Genomic DNA, 12,222 nt, shown 5'->3' with positions numbered 1-12,222 from the left:
CAATATCACCGGTAACACTAGAACTAAAGGTTACAAACTGAGCAAAGCACGTCTTTACTTCTAGAAGTCCATCTGGGACTGTTGTTATGTATATTGCTTTGGTGATCTTTTTGGGTACCAAGAAAAGCATTAGACCCAATGGGGTTCCATAAAGTGACTGTAAGTAGGTTCTAAGCTGGTGTTAGGAGATGATGCTGTGTGGAGCAGGACAAGGGTCTGGATCCAGAGGAGAGAGGAGTCTAGCTGTGCCCATTGCCAGATGTGACACTGCACAGTGCACATGAGAACAGGAGTCTGTGCAGAGGTTCCCTCAACACAGAAAGAACTCGGATGCACAGTAAGCAGACAAACACAATGTGTAGGGGAAATGAGTGGTTAATCCCCATATTATCTGCAAATCTATTAATCTTAATTCACTTTTAATATGCGCTATGCCTTAAATGAATCCAGGTATATTGCCTCTAGTGATTTATAGTCAAAACCTGGTTCAATCTGCACAAAAATCCTCAAAAGATTTTGCCACTTTCATGTCTATACACATATCAATTGAGATATAGTCAAGACACTGTCCATCCTAATATCCTAAGTGTCTTCAACATGTTTAAACAGGCTTTAAAAAATATTATAAAGCATTCATGTTGTTGAATATCTAAAACACGAATCTTATATAAATATAAGCTGATGTGTTAAGGGTAATTTTTCCATTAAATGTTTAAGTCTACTTTTCCAAAACAGTACATTTTTCTGAGAAAATGTTTTTTCCCCCTTAATCAAGGTGACAGTGTGCTCAAGCTAAATCTGCTATTCATCTTCAGCTCGGATGACTTTATTCGCTCTCCGCATCAAGAGAGGCCGGAACGGCTGGATGAAATCATCACTTATGACATCATCCGCTCCAGAGATGAATTTGCTCAGGATTTTCTAGTGCTTCTGTCTCTACTGCCCATCCTTATACTCACATATCGCTGGCAATTGAGGAGTTCCTGGACATAGACTTCGGAGAGAGGTCATAATCGCTGTCAGATCGGTACAGGAAGGACTCCCGGCGTTGACTGTGGACAAAATTTGCTTGGAGGATTAGCCCAGACCCTGGGCTGGTCATGGGATCCAAGGGACTCCGTCCCGATGATGTGCCATTGTCCACATCGAAACTGTGAATGGAGGAAAAAGAATTACATTGGTGGGAGCACTGGCAGCTGGTGTCTCAGCAGAGGAGTCAGCCTGACTTGGGGATGAAGGGAAGGTTTTACACTTGATCCTAGCTGAACTAGAGATGGAATGGTAGTAGGCGTGCAAACCAAACACCCTGTGTTTGGGCCCCAGCACTGCAAACAAACAAAACCCCACAACTGTAAACATCACATTGGCTTCATGTTCTTATTTCCCATGGTTTTTGACAAAAGCATAAGTCTTTGTAAAAAAACAAAAAAAGGTGAAAGCCATTCTGCAAAAGTAACTTTGAGTACCGAATTCTGTTCAGAAACGAACAAACTCACAGTAATTCAGTAAATATCTGAGTTTGGCTCCACAGCTGCCACGGTCTAATGTCACAATCCACCTGTCCCTGAGCTTCTCTCCCTTCTCACACTATACTTACTCAATCATTACTTTGAATTAATTATTAAATTATTTTATTAATAATTTAATTAATTTGGCCAATTAATTATTCAAATTTTCAATCTCCATCCTTTGCTGTGAATATGCACACTCATTTTGCCTTTAGAATAAAATACAAACTTCTTGGCTTGACTTAAGGTCTTGATCATCTCTCAACTGAAAGCACCCATCTTCTCAGTCCAGGATTCCAACTAGACCATCAACCAGGCACTCCACAATCAGCTCACACTGAACTGCCGTCCCTCTCTCTGGCCATTGATTCCTGAGTTTCTTTCTCAACTACCCACCTCTCCTTTGCTAAGACAACTGACATTCATTCTTCAGCACTTAACTTTTATCTGAAAGTTTACCAGAGACCTCAGAACCTTGGGTGGCATCCTTTATGCTACCAAAAATACTGATCTGTTTGTCTTTTATGGTCAACTGAAAATTAATTGGGTCAATTACCTATGACAAACAGGTCATAGACCCAAAGACAGAATTTACTGTTATTATGCTGCTAAATGAATATAGATGAGCTGAACTCCTAAAGCCTTATATTAATGTATCTCCCATCCTTCATCTGAGGCGCTTTCTATTTGAAATAGTCAATGGCACTAAGATGAACCACTGGTCAAGGGCCAGTGAATTAGAAACTTCAGAATTTCCAACTCTAAGTGGAACATATGTACTGGACTCCCTCCTCCAAAGACCCCAGGATCACTGTAGAGGGGGGAGGTGGAAAGTTTGTTAGGAGCCAGCAGTAGGAAATGACTACAAGAAAATGTCTCCTGGACACACCCATGTAGCTGCAATATGAATTCGCAGCTGTTGTGACAGCATGCACAATATTTGTGCAAATCAAGACAGACCAAATCCCAGAATGGAGTGGGGAAGGGACAAAGTCTCACTTCTAGTTGAGGTGCCATAATTGTTAACTGTTAACTGTTGGGAGAGGGAGGGTTCGTTTTTAAGAATATAGCCCCTGATAAATTTACCATGCTTCAGTGGAAAGCCATATTTACCCAAGAATATTTGGGCAGAGCATATTATCCTTGATTCAGGGAGATATAAAGTTAGGTGAGAAAGAAAGGGGTAGATCCGGGAAAAGTTGGAGGGGAGAGGGTGAATATGATCAAATCATGTTCTACATAAATTCCCAAACACCATACATATGTATGCATATAATATCCACATCATTTGCTGGAGCTGGAAGCATAGATCAATGGTAGAATATTTGACTGAAACACATTAAGCCCTGTGTTCAACCTCCAGCACCACAGCCCAGAACAACAGAACCCCTGTGCTAAATGAGATAAATGAACATAGAAAGAATGAAATGCATTGAGTTCAATAAAGATTTTTAAATCTGGAGGACACAAAACAGTCATACACACAGCTTTCAATGTGATAGTCTCTGTAACCCAGATAGACTTTCCCCGGAAAAAAACTTCTCTAGTGAACAGTCAGTGAGCATCAAATGCAGCTCTTATATGTTCTTGACAGAAGAGAGTGTCTGCTTGGGATAGGCAGGTTATGTGGTTAAAACCAATGACTGAATGCACAAAGGAATTCAGATTAACTTGTTACCAGCATGCCACCGTTTGAATCTTTATCCTGGCCTGGATATGTAGCTCAATGGCACAGTGCTGGCCTACATGAACAATGCCCTGGGGTTAATTTTCAGCATGTCTCAGTGCACAAGCAAACACACACACACACACACACACACACACACACACACACACACACGAGAGAGAGAGAGAGAGAGAGAGAGAGAGAGAGAGAGAGAGACTTTTTATGGCCCACTAGTTTAAAATATTTAATAATTTTTCTTTCTTAGCATTATTAATACTCAGGGTTACGTCCCAGTGTCCCAAGTAAGCCAAGCCAGGGAGGGTGTGTGTGTGAATGACTGATCACTTATGCATCTATGATGAAGCAACACACGAATCAAACTCTCAAGCAGAAAAAAAGGGAAAGTCCTAGCGTAGCTCGGTCAGGCCCCAAACTGTATTCCAACTTAAAATTTTCTGTGTGTGCATGTAATGGCAGGCGAGATGTGTGGGCATGTCTGCATATGTGCATATGTGCAAGCCAAAGGTTTCTGTTAAGTGTGTCCATCAATTGCTCTCCATTTTTCCTTCCTTCCTTCCTTCCTTCCCTCCCTCCCTCCCTCCCTCCCTCCCTCCCTCCCTCCCTCCCTCCCTCCCTCCCTCCCTCCCTCCCTCCCTCCTTCCTTCCTCCCTCCCTCCCTCCCTTCCTTCCTTCCTCCCTCCCTCCCTCCTGAGGGGGGAGCAGTCTTGCCAGGTCACAGAGGAGGACAATGCAGCCAGTCCTGATGAGACCTGATAAGCTAGGGTCAGATGGTTGAGGAGGACCTCCCTTATCAGTGGATTTGGAGAGGGGCATGAGAAGAAATGAGAGAGGGAGGATGGGATGAGGGAGGAGGATACAGCTGGGATACAAAGTGAATAAACTGTTATTAATATAAAAATAATAAATAAAAAAGAAGAAAACTATAATAGTTTTTCAATTCAGTTTAGAAAATATTAACTTATAGATCCACTATACTTTAGTTTTTTTAAAAAATATTACTAGGCATCTTAAAATATTTTTGTAATAATACTATCTATGAAAATGAAAACATTTTATTAATTGAATAAAATATGCCTAGTCTGGGACTTCACCGTTTGTAGATGTGATATAACACTTTGCCACTAGATGGCGACAATGTTCGTAAATATGGAGACCCAATTTCAAAATAATATGATGGCCTAAATTACTTATTAAAGATTCTCAAAACAAACAAACAAACAAACAAATAAATAAATATTACTTAAGATAATGCTTCAAATTATATTAAGTGGTTTGTAAATATTTGTTAAAATTGAACTGATCTAAGAAACATTTGTATTAGCTTCACTTTTAAATTAATTCTTTTCTTTCCTTTTTCAAAGAGAGATCATATTGGTCTATAATTTAGAGGCTCAAATGACCTTTTAGCCTCAGTCCCTAGAGAATCTAGGACTGAAGGCACATACCACCCATGCATGCATGGCTGAGCATTTACTTTAGGACCGGGCTCACGAGGAGAAGCTAAGAACTATGCTGATGTCCTGTTGCAACTTATTCAGGAAGTCATCAATGATCCTCCACAATACTCACTCAATGCATGCTAGGCTCGGCAAAGTGCCATGAATATCAGCTACAGGCTGGAAAAGCCATTTAAGCTTGGGAACACAACTTTTTCTTAGAATACAGTTTGATTTGGGAGGTGGGCATTTGGTCTGAGGTTATCAGCATGCTAGATTTCCGTTATAGCAAATACTTCCAAAATCAAAATCCACCATCAAGGAAAAGCAACATTCCTGAAAATACCTAGTCCAAAGCATTACCAAATATCAGTGGTGGTAAACAACATTACAGAAAGATTTTATATAATGAAGAATTCTACAAAGACAATATAATTCTGCAGACAAGCTCATCTGTGTCCTTAGATTAATAAGGGGGGGGGGGAATGCAGGTATATGAAACATAGCATGTCTTGATAAGGCACTAAAGTCTCAGCAAGGGATTAAATACATAAAGCATGAAGCAAGTGGGGAATAAAGGCTGAACATATACCATCGGTTATGAATCGCCCTAAAATAACAAAGCATAGCACTGGTGAACTGGGAAATATGACATATCAAGAGATGACATACATAAAAGGAGTGTAATGCATGGGAAGAGGGAAAGGCCCGGGCAAGAGTAGAGAATGCCCAGCCAAAGTGGAGCAATACAGCAAACCAAGGAAGGGTGGTGGTGAATGTGAGACGAACAGGACACGGTGTTGGGTTGCATTTGTGGGCTGGCACCAAGGAGCGGTGGGGACAAACAAAAGCGTCAACACTGTAGGGTCCCACTAACAGGTAGGCTTGGTATGTGCACAGAAACTAGACCAAGGAGTGTCAGTACTACCTTGGAATAAAGAGATGTATGGACAGACACATGGCATCCTTTAACGGTGAGATATAGGAGACCATTTACTTTTCCGTTGCCTATGCTTGTAGGCTTCATTTGTGAGAATAAACAGGTTGTTTCTGCGATTACGGGGAGGGTAGAAAAGCCACAAAAGAGGAAATGAGTAAAGAATCTAAGGATAAGTGAGAAACTCCTAACAAATAAAGGGCTTCTTCACTAAATCCTACCAATGTGAGAAGGAGGGGCATGCCTTCAGCAAGGTCTTGTCCAGAAGAAATAACAAGAGATAGTACTTGTTTCGCAGACTGGGCTGCAAACAGACTGAGCCTGAGACTATTTACTACTCGCTTAACTCTCTGAAAATTAGCTTCACTTAATCTGAGAGCTTATTTATGCTGAAAAGGGAGATGGCTTCAAACAAGCTGCTCCAGTTTTGGAAACATGGTTTTACCCACAGTCCTTGATAGTAATAAACCGAGAGAGAGAGAGAGAGAGAGAGAGAGAGAGAGAGAGAGAGAGAGAGAGAGAGAGAGAGACAGGGAGGTGGTCTTCACTCAGTTGTTGGTGTCAAGGTGACAAAGAGTAGCAAAATTTCCAAGGCATCCTCTGGATCACACATGGTCTGGTGAGTTTCCTCTAGACTCACTGCCAGTTATGTGGAGCCCAAGATAGTATTATCTGAAGCTTGGGGAAGCGGCAAAAGAATTGGGGAGAAGCAAAATATCCAACTGTAATAATGACACTGACAATGGTGTTAAAATTTTGAAGGATGCTCCATGTGCCCCACCTTCTGCTTCCTGCACAGCACATCTTCAGCTTTCAAAGTGGCCACCACAATTCCATATTTTTCATTTAACCAAAAGGAATCCCAAAGCCTAGGAAAATGCCTCTGTAATAAGCAATGCATTCAGAGCTAGTCTTCATGAGTCTGTTTTAAACCCAAACTGTCTGACTCTAGAGCCTGAGAGAATGAGCACCATGTCCTTGTTTACATTTCCAAGTCTCCTGTGACTGTAAGAAAACAGATCACTTCTTAGCATCCTTACTAGGACAGACCTTTCCTTGTTAACTCTTTGAAAGTGCTATCCCGATTAACTCACAGGTCACACATGCCAAAGCTCATCTGTAACTTAACATGTTAGAATTTGCCAAATCCTCATTTTTTTTTTTTAATTTTGAACACAACGATAGGGTATAAAGCAGTATCTTCTACAGCCCATTTGGAGGGTCTCTTTGAAGAATCAGAAGGTTCCCTTGGAATCAAGGGGTTGTTTGGAAGACTTTGAAAGGACTTGTAGCTCATGGAAGACAGTGAGATGCAACACTGTCCCATGTATTTTCCTCCCTGGTGCTGTGCAGGCGTGCACACATCTTTAGAAGAGCTGGCTTGTGCCAGCAGATGGTTACAGGAACGTGATGACACAGCTGCACTGGTCCCTTGGAAGGGGCAGTAGGAGTCAGGATCCATTGGCCTGATCATTCAGAGCTCTTGAAGGTTGCATGTGGCTGGCAAGCTTTTTCTACGGTTCTTTCCTTCCTCAAGAGACAGACAGAGGGGCCTGGAGAGATGGCTCTGTGGTTAAGAGGACTGACTGCTCTTTCAGAGGACCAGGTTTCAATTCCCAGCAACCACATGGCAGCTTACAACTGTCTGTTAACTTCAGAAGCCACCACCCTCACATAGACCTACATGCAGGCAAAACACCAATGCACATAAAAGAAATTCTTCTTAAAAAAAGAGATAGACAGATAAACTGGCCAACCAACAGAACTGCTCCCAAGTCTCCCCATTTGTTCATTTAAGTACAGCGAATGGATGGTAATGTGATCTATCTCCACCTCCGATCCAGCTGCCCCAACTGTCCCCAGACTTCCAGTATACCAACCTCACAACTCCTTGCTAAGGGTCACTTCCCATCCTTTTGGCCTGAAGAGAGATGCTGACATGCTCATGGAGATATTTTGATTCTTGGCCACCACGTGGTTTCTCCCCTGAGCTGGCTGCAGGTTCTGAGCTTGGAAGGAGGTAAAACACAATGAGGACCACAGTAGCTAATGTCCTGGGAGTCCATAGCAATGTGAGCTCCCTGGACTAAACATTCTGTGCAGGGGCTTCCTCCGGAAGACCAGGCTGAGTGCTCACAGAAACCCTAGGATCCTAAACTGAAGCCAGGAGCAGCTAGGAGTTGCTTCCGGCACCGTGTGTTGAGAATGATGGTGTGGTCTCAGGATGGGTCTTTTGCCCCATGATTCAAGGTGAAGTCACTCTAAGAGAGTTTACGTTAGAAAACCTGTGTTACGTTTCAAATCGTGCTTCTGTTCCTTATTAGTTAGGGGCTCTTGGCTAAGTCATATAACTTCTTTATTTTTGATAAAGAAAACATACATTTCCTGGGGCCTTTAGGCGGAGCAGAAGAGAATATGTTTAGAAGGTATTTACCTCATCACCTGGCAGCTAGTATATGCCCACTCAAGCCAGCAGCCATTGTTTTAGTTTTGTTCATGTTTATCTTCTACTGAGATCATTCACTAAGGTTATTATCTTTATATGAGTCACTCTTTGTTTGAGGAGAATCTAAGTGAAGACATGAGGGAAGAGGGGACAGACAGATCAGGGGAGCATGGCCTGGCCATCAGTGAAATGTCAGATGTTGGGACAGTTTGCTCTTACAGCCACAGCTGCCTCCACCCTCATCCCATAATTCTGGGGCAGTAACATCCAGGCAGCAGGGTGGAGCCTGTTTGTTCTAGAGAATCTTCACCAAGGAGAAAGAACAGTTTCGTGGTAGGAAATATGGAAGGCCCAGAGATCCCAATAACTCCAGGGGAGGGGGGGGCTGGAGCTCAATATAATGGGCACAAAAATTCTCCAGTCCTTCATCTCCAGTCAGAGGGTCCACCTACAGGCCATTTCATTTTTTACTCAGTTTTTCTGCCTACCAGCCCCAACGGTATGGAATCCCACGCTCTTGGCAATCCAATGGGTCTACTTTAATGTTTTACCACTGGGGAGGAGAAGAAAGGCTGACTTAAGTTTGAGAACATCTGCATGATGATTAAAAAAGTTGTCTTCATAGTAAATATTTCACTCATTCTTATCAGCACCACGTGATTATAAAATGTGTTCCTTATGAACCCTAGTGATATGGCAATCATTCAACATTTCTCTGCAAGCCAGATGCCTTCTCTGAAACAAAGGAAACTCTTCATAAAATTAACTATGTTAATATTTTTTTTTTACAGAGAGTCTATAGAAAAGTGCATTTTATAGTGATAATGCACACGTGACTCTTTCTCAACCAAAACCTGAACATCGAGTGTGAATAGGATACTCAGGATATTTTACTCTCTTGACTAGATTAAATGTCATTGTGGCTGTTTGTTTGCATTTTTTGTGTGTTTCTGCAGAGGGTGAGCATTTAAGAAGAGGAACTAAAGCTCTACGAAATGCCACAGCGGCACTTGTTATTCTGAACTTGTTGCCCTCTGAGTTTTACCACCAGAACCTACAAAAAGGTGAAAGAAGAGAACTGATTCAGCAGAGCTGTCCTATACAACACACACATACACACATACACATACATGAACTAAATTTTATTATCTTTTCACATATGGTTTTCATGAACAAAAGGCTGGCACCGACAGTATAGTATGTACTTCTGCATAAGAGAAATGATACTTGATAGTTTAGTAGTAAAAGTATCAGAAGCAAAAGTATCTGATGCTCCTAGGAAATCTATGGCTAGCCAGTGAAAGTCTCCAGTAATGCCGGACAATAAAGGAGTGTAACCTGAAGGTGATAACCGGACTCTGATGCAAGAGAAAAATAAGCTGGAATGGCCTTGTGCATTTTGGTCAAATAATATGGCAAGATTCCATTATTTTTTATGAGATTCGTACTAGACCAGTGTGGTGGACTAAAGATTCAAACCTGGACACCATCCTCTACACTGTGACTGTGACCGAAGGTCAAGCCTCCATAGGGGTGACAACAGGTAAGTGATTTTTCAAGGAGAGAGTCTTAATCCACGAAGGCTCCACAAAGTTGTCCTGTGAACTCCACACACACATGTGCAATAGCATGTGTGCACTCACACTCACAGCACATCATACACACATGCAATAACATTTTAAGTCTGTCTTGGATATTCAGGGTCTTTGGTGGGTCCATGCGAATTTCTGGTACTGAAACTGCTGGTACGATTGCTTGATTGCTTTTCTACTTCAATGGAAGTTGTCACTGGAATTTCGGTGGGCACCACAGAGAAACCGTTGGTTTACTGTGAGTAGTACAGACAGTTCTACAGTCTTCTGATGCACAAATACAAATAAGCAAAGAGGAAAATGGGAATGAACAAGTGAATTAGGTCAAACTAAAAAGATTCTGCACAGCAAGGGAAATAACCAAAAGTATGAAAAAACAACCTACACATGGATGGAATTATTTTCAAACCACATCTTCTGCTTCCTTCCTTCCTTCCTTCCTTCCTTCCTTCCTTCCTTCCTTCCTTCCTTCCTTCCTATCTTTCTTTCTTTCTTTTTTTTTTTTTGTTGTTCTTTTAAAACATGATTTCTCTGTGTAGCCCTGGCTGTCCTGGAACTCACTCTGTAGACCAGGACAGCCTGGAACTCACTCTGTAGCCCTGGCTGTCCTGGAACTCACTCTGTAGCCCTGGCTGTCCTGGAACTCACTCTGTAGACCAGGCTGTCCTGGAACTCACTCTGTAGACCAGGCTGGCCTGGAACTCACTCTGTAGACCAGGCTGGCCTGGAACTCACTCTGTAGACCAGGCTGGCCTGGAACTCACTCTGTAGACCAGGCTGGCCTGGAACTCACTCTGTAGACCAGGCTGGCCTGGAACTCACTCTGTAGACCAGGCTGGCCTGGAACTCACTCTGTAGCCCAGGCTGGCCTCAAACACATGCAGATATGCTCACCTCTGCCTCCAAGTGCCGGGACTAAAAGCACATGCTGCCACGATTGGCTCAAATCACATTTCTAATAAGAGGTTAGTGTACAAAATGCATAAGCAACTCCTGTGTGATAAGAGCCAAAAGAAAATATGAAATGTCCCCAAATTTAAAATACACAATGAAAGAAACAGACATTTCTCTAAGAAAAGCAAACCAATAACCAACATGTATGTGAAAAGGTGATCAATATTACTAACCATCAGCAGAATTCAACACTGCCTCATGTTAGTTAGCATGACAATTGAAACACACACACACACACACACACACATACACATGGGGGGGTGGTATTAGCCAAAATTTGAATCTCTTTTACACTTGGCGGGATTATAAAATGATGTGATTACTATGAAAAATGATGTAGACATTCCTCAAAAGGTTAAAAATAGATCCAATTCAATTTTTGGATCTTTACCCAAAAGTACAGAGATCAGTAAGTCAGAAAGAGAATTGCATTTCCACATTCACTGCCTACTGGTCACAGCAACCAAGATGTAGAAACTGTGCTCTGGTGGGGTGACGGGGGAATGGTATGTCCAACCATGCAGAGCACTGTTACTAAGCCTCGTGCAACAGAAAAGCCTGCCATATTCTAGGACAGGAATGAAGACCGACAAGATTAAGACTGCAGAACATGTCAGTCACAAAAGGACAAATACCATATAGTGTCACTTGCTGGAGACATCTAAGCAAGCCAGACTTGGAGAAGAAAGTGCAAAGGGGCCATGAGAGCTTGCAGAAGGAGAAATGTTGACTTACTCCTCACTTACTATGAAGCATCAGTTACATCACATGAAAAAATGTCTAACGTGTACCACAGTGCTCATAGCAGACACGCTGCGCTGCGCCTTTAAACACTTAACGAGATAGTTTTCAAGCCGTGTGTGTGTTTTTGCTTGGTTTTGTTTCAGTTTTGTTTGTTTGCTTGTTTTTCAATGAAAAAGTCAAGCAAGGCTCTCAGATGGGCCTGCCGTGAGACTGTTGTGCTGAGACCAGAAAATCAAAGCCTGCCTTGGAGAAGCCCATATTTGCATCATTTACCTGTGACTAACCAAGCTGTGTTTAACCAGCAGACATGCTGATGATGGCAAGTGGAAAGTGACTGTTTCTGAGCTCGTTGACAGGTCCAGTCCGGTCTACCCGCTCTAACTGACAAGGCCCTCAGCTTCGCAGTAATGGAGAAGGAAAGAAGGAAGCGTGCATTCCCTCTTCCACATCCTCGATTTTGTCAGCTCTGACCAACAGCCTAGCTGCAGAAGAACACAGTTCTCCAGACCAGCTGTACCTGGGGGTCAGGAACAGCACCACAAACACTGACTCAGTTTCCCTTTCCCTGTTCCAGTCCTGCCAGGCTTTTCCTCCAACTACAACAGGTGAAGAGGAGGTAGAGAACGTTTCTGCCTTTGATTCTTTTTTTCCCTTCTTCTGTGATACAGAACAAACTAAAATTGTTTTAAGAAGCTTGCATTGGGAGACAGATATTTTTGTGGTATGCCCCCGCTTCCTCCCACTCGCTCACACTTATTCAGCAAGTTGCAGACAGAATAATCCTACTGAGATGATAATCAGGTCCCGGCAAAGTCTCCACTTGCCTGTCCACGTGTGGAGATTCGGGTCCTGACAGACTCTTACACTTTCATCTCAGTCACTTTCTCTCCACTGATGTGTTTGTGTGTTTTTTCTTAG

The 12,222-nt window shown here is 42.5% G+C and overlaps 1 protein-coding gene across 6 annotated transcripts in view; it reads right to left on the bottom strand.

Annotated features, from left to right (window-relative positions):
- Pde4d (phosphodiesterase 4D) overlaps positions 1-12,222 on the bottom strand; it is an 820,129-nt gene that overhangs the window by 199,028 nt on the left and 608,879 nt on the right. For all 6 annotated transcript variants that reach the window (XM_060385704.1, XM_060385705.1, XM_060385706.1 and 3 more), the window contains exon 2: positions 960-1,151. In XM_060385704.1, coding sequence (XP_060241687.1) covers positions 960-1,151 — 192 coding nt within the window. The remainder of the gene's footprint in view (positions 1-959; positions 1,152-12,222) is intronic.

The sequence above is a fragment of the Meriones unguiculatus genome, chromosome 6, assembly GCF_030254825.1.
Source record: "Meriones unguiculatus strain TT.TT164.6M chromosome 6, Bangor_MerUng_6.1, whole genome shotgun sequence".
In the NCBI taxonomy this organism is placed as follows: Eukaryota; Metazoa; Chordata; class Mammalia; order Rodentia; family Muridae; genus Meriones; species Meriones unguiculatus.
The sequence above is the reverse complement of the archived record's forward strand: the minus strand, read 5'-3'. Positions and strand labels throughout refer to the sequence as shown.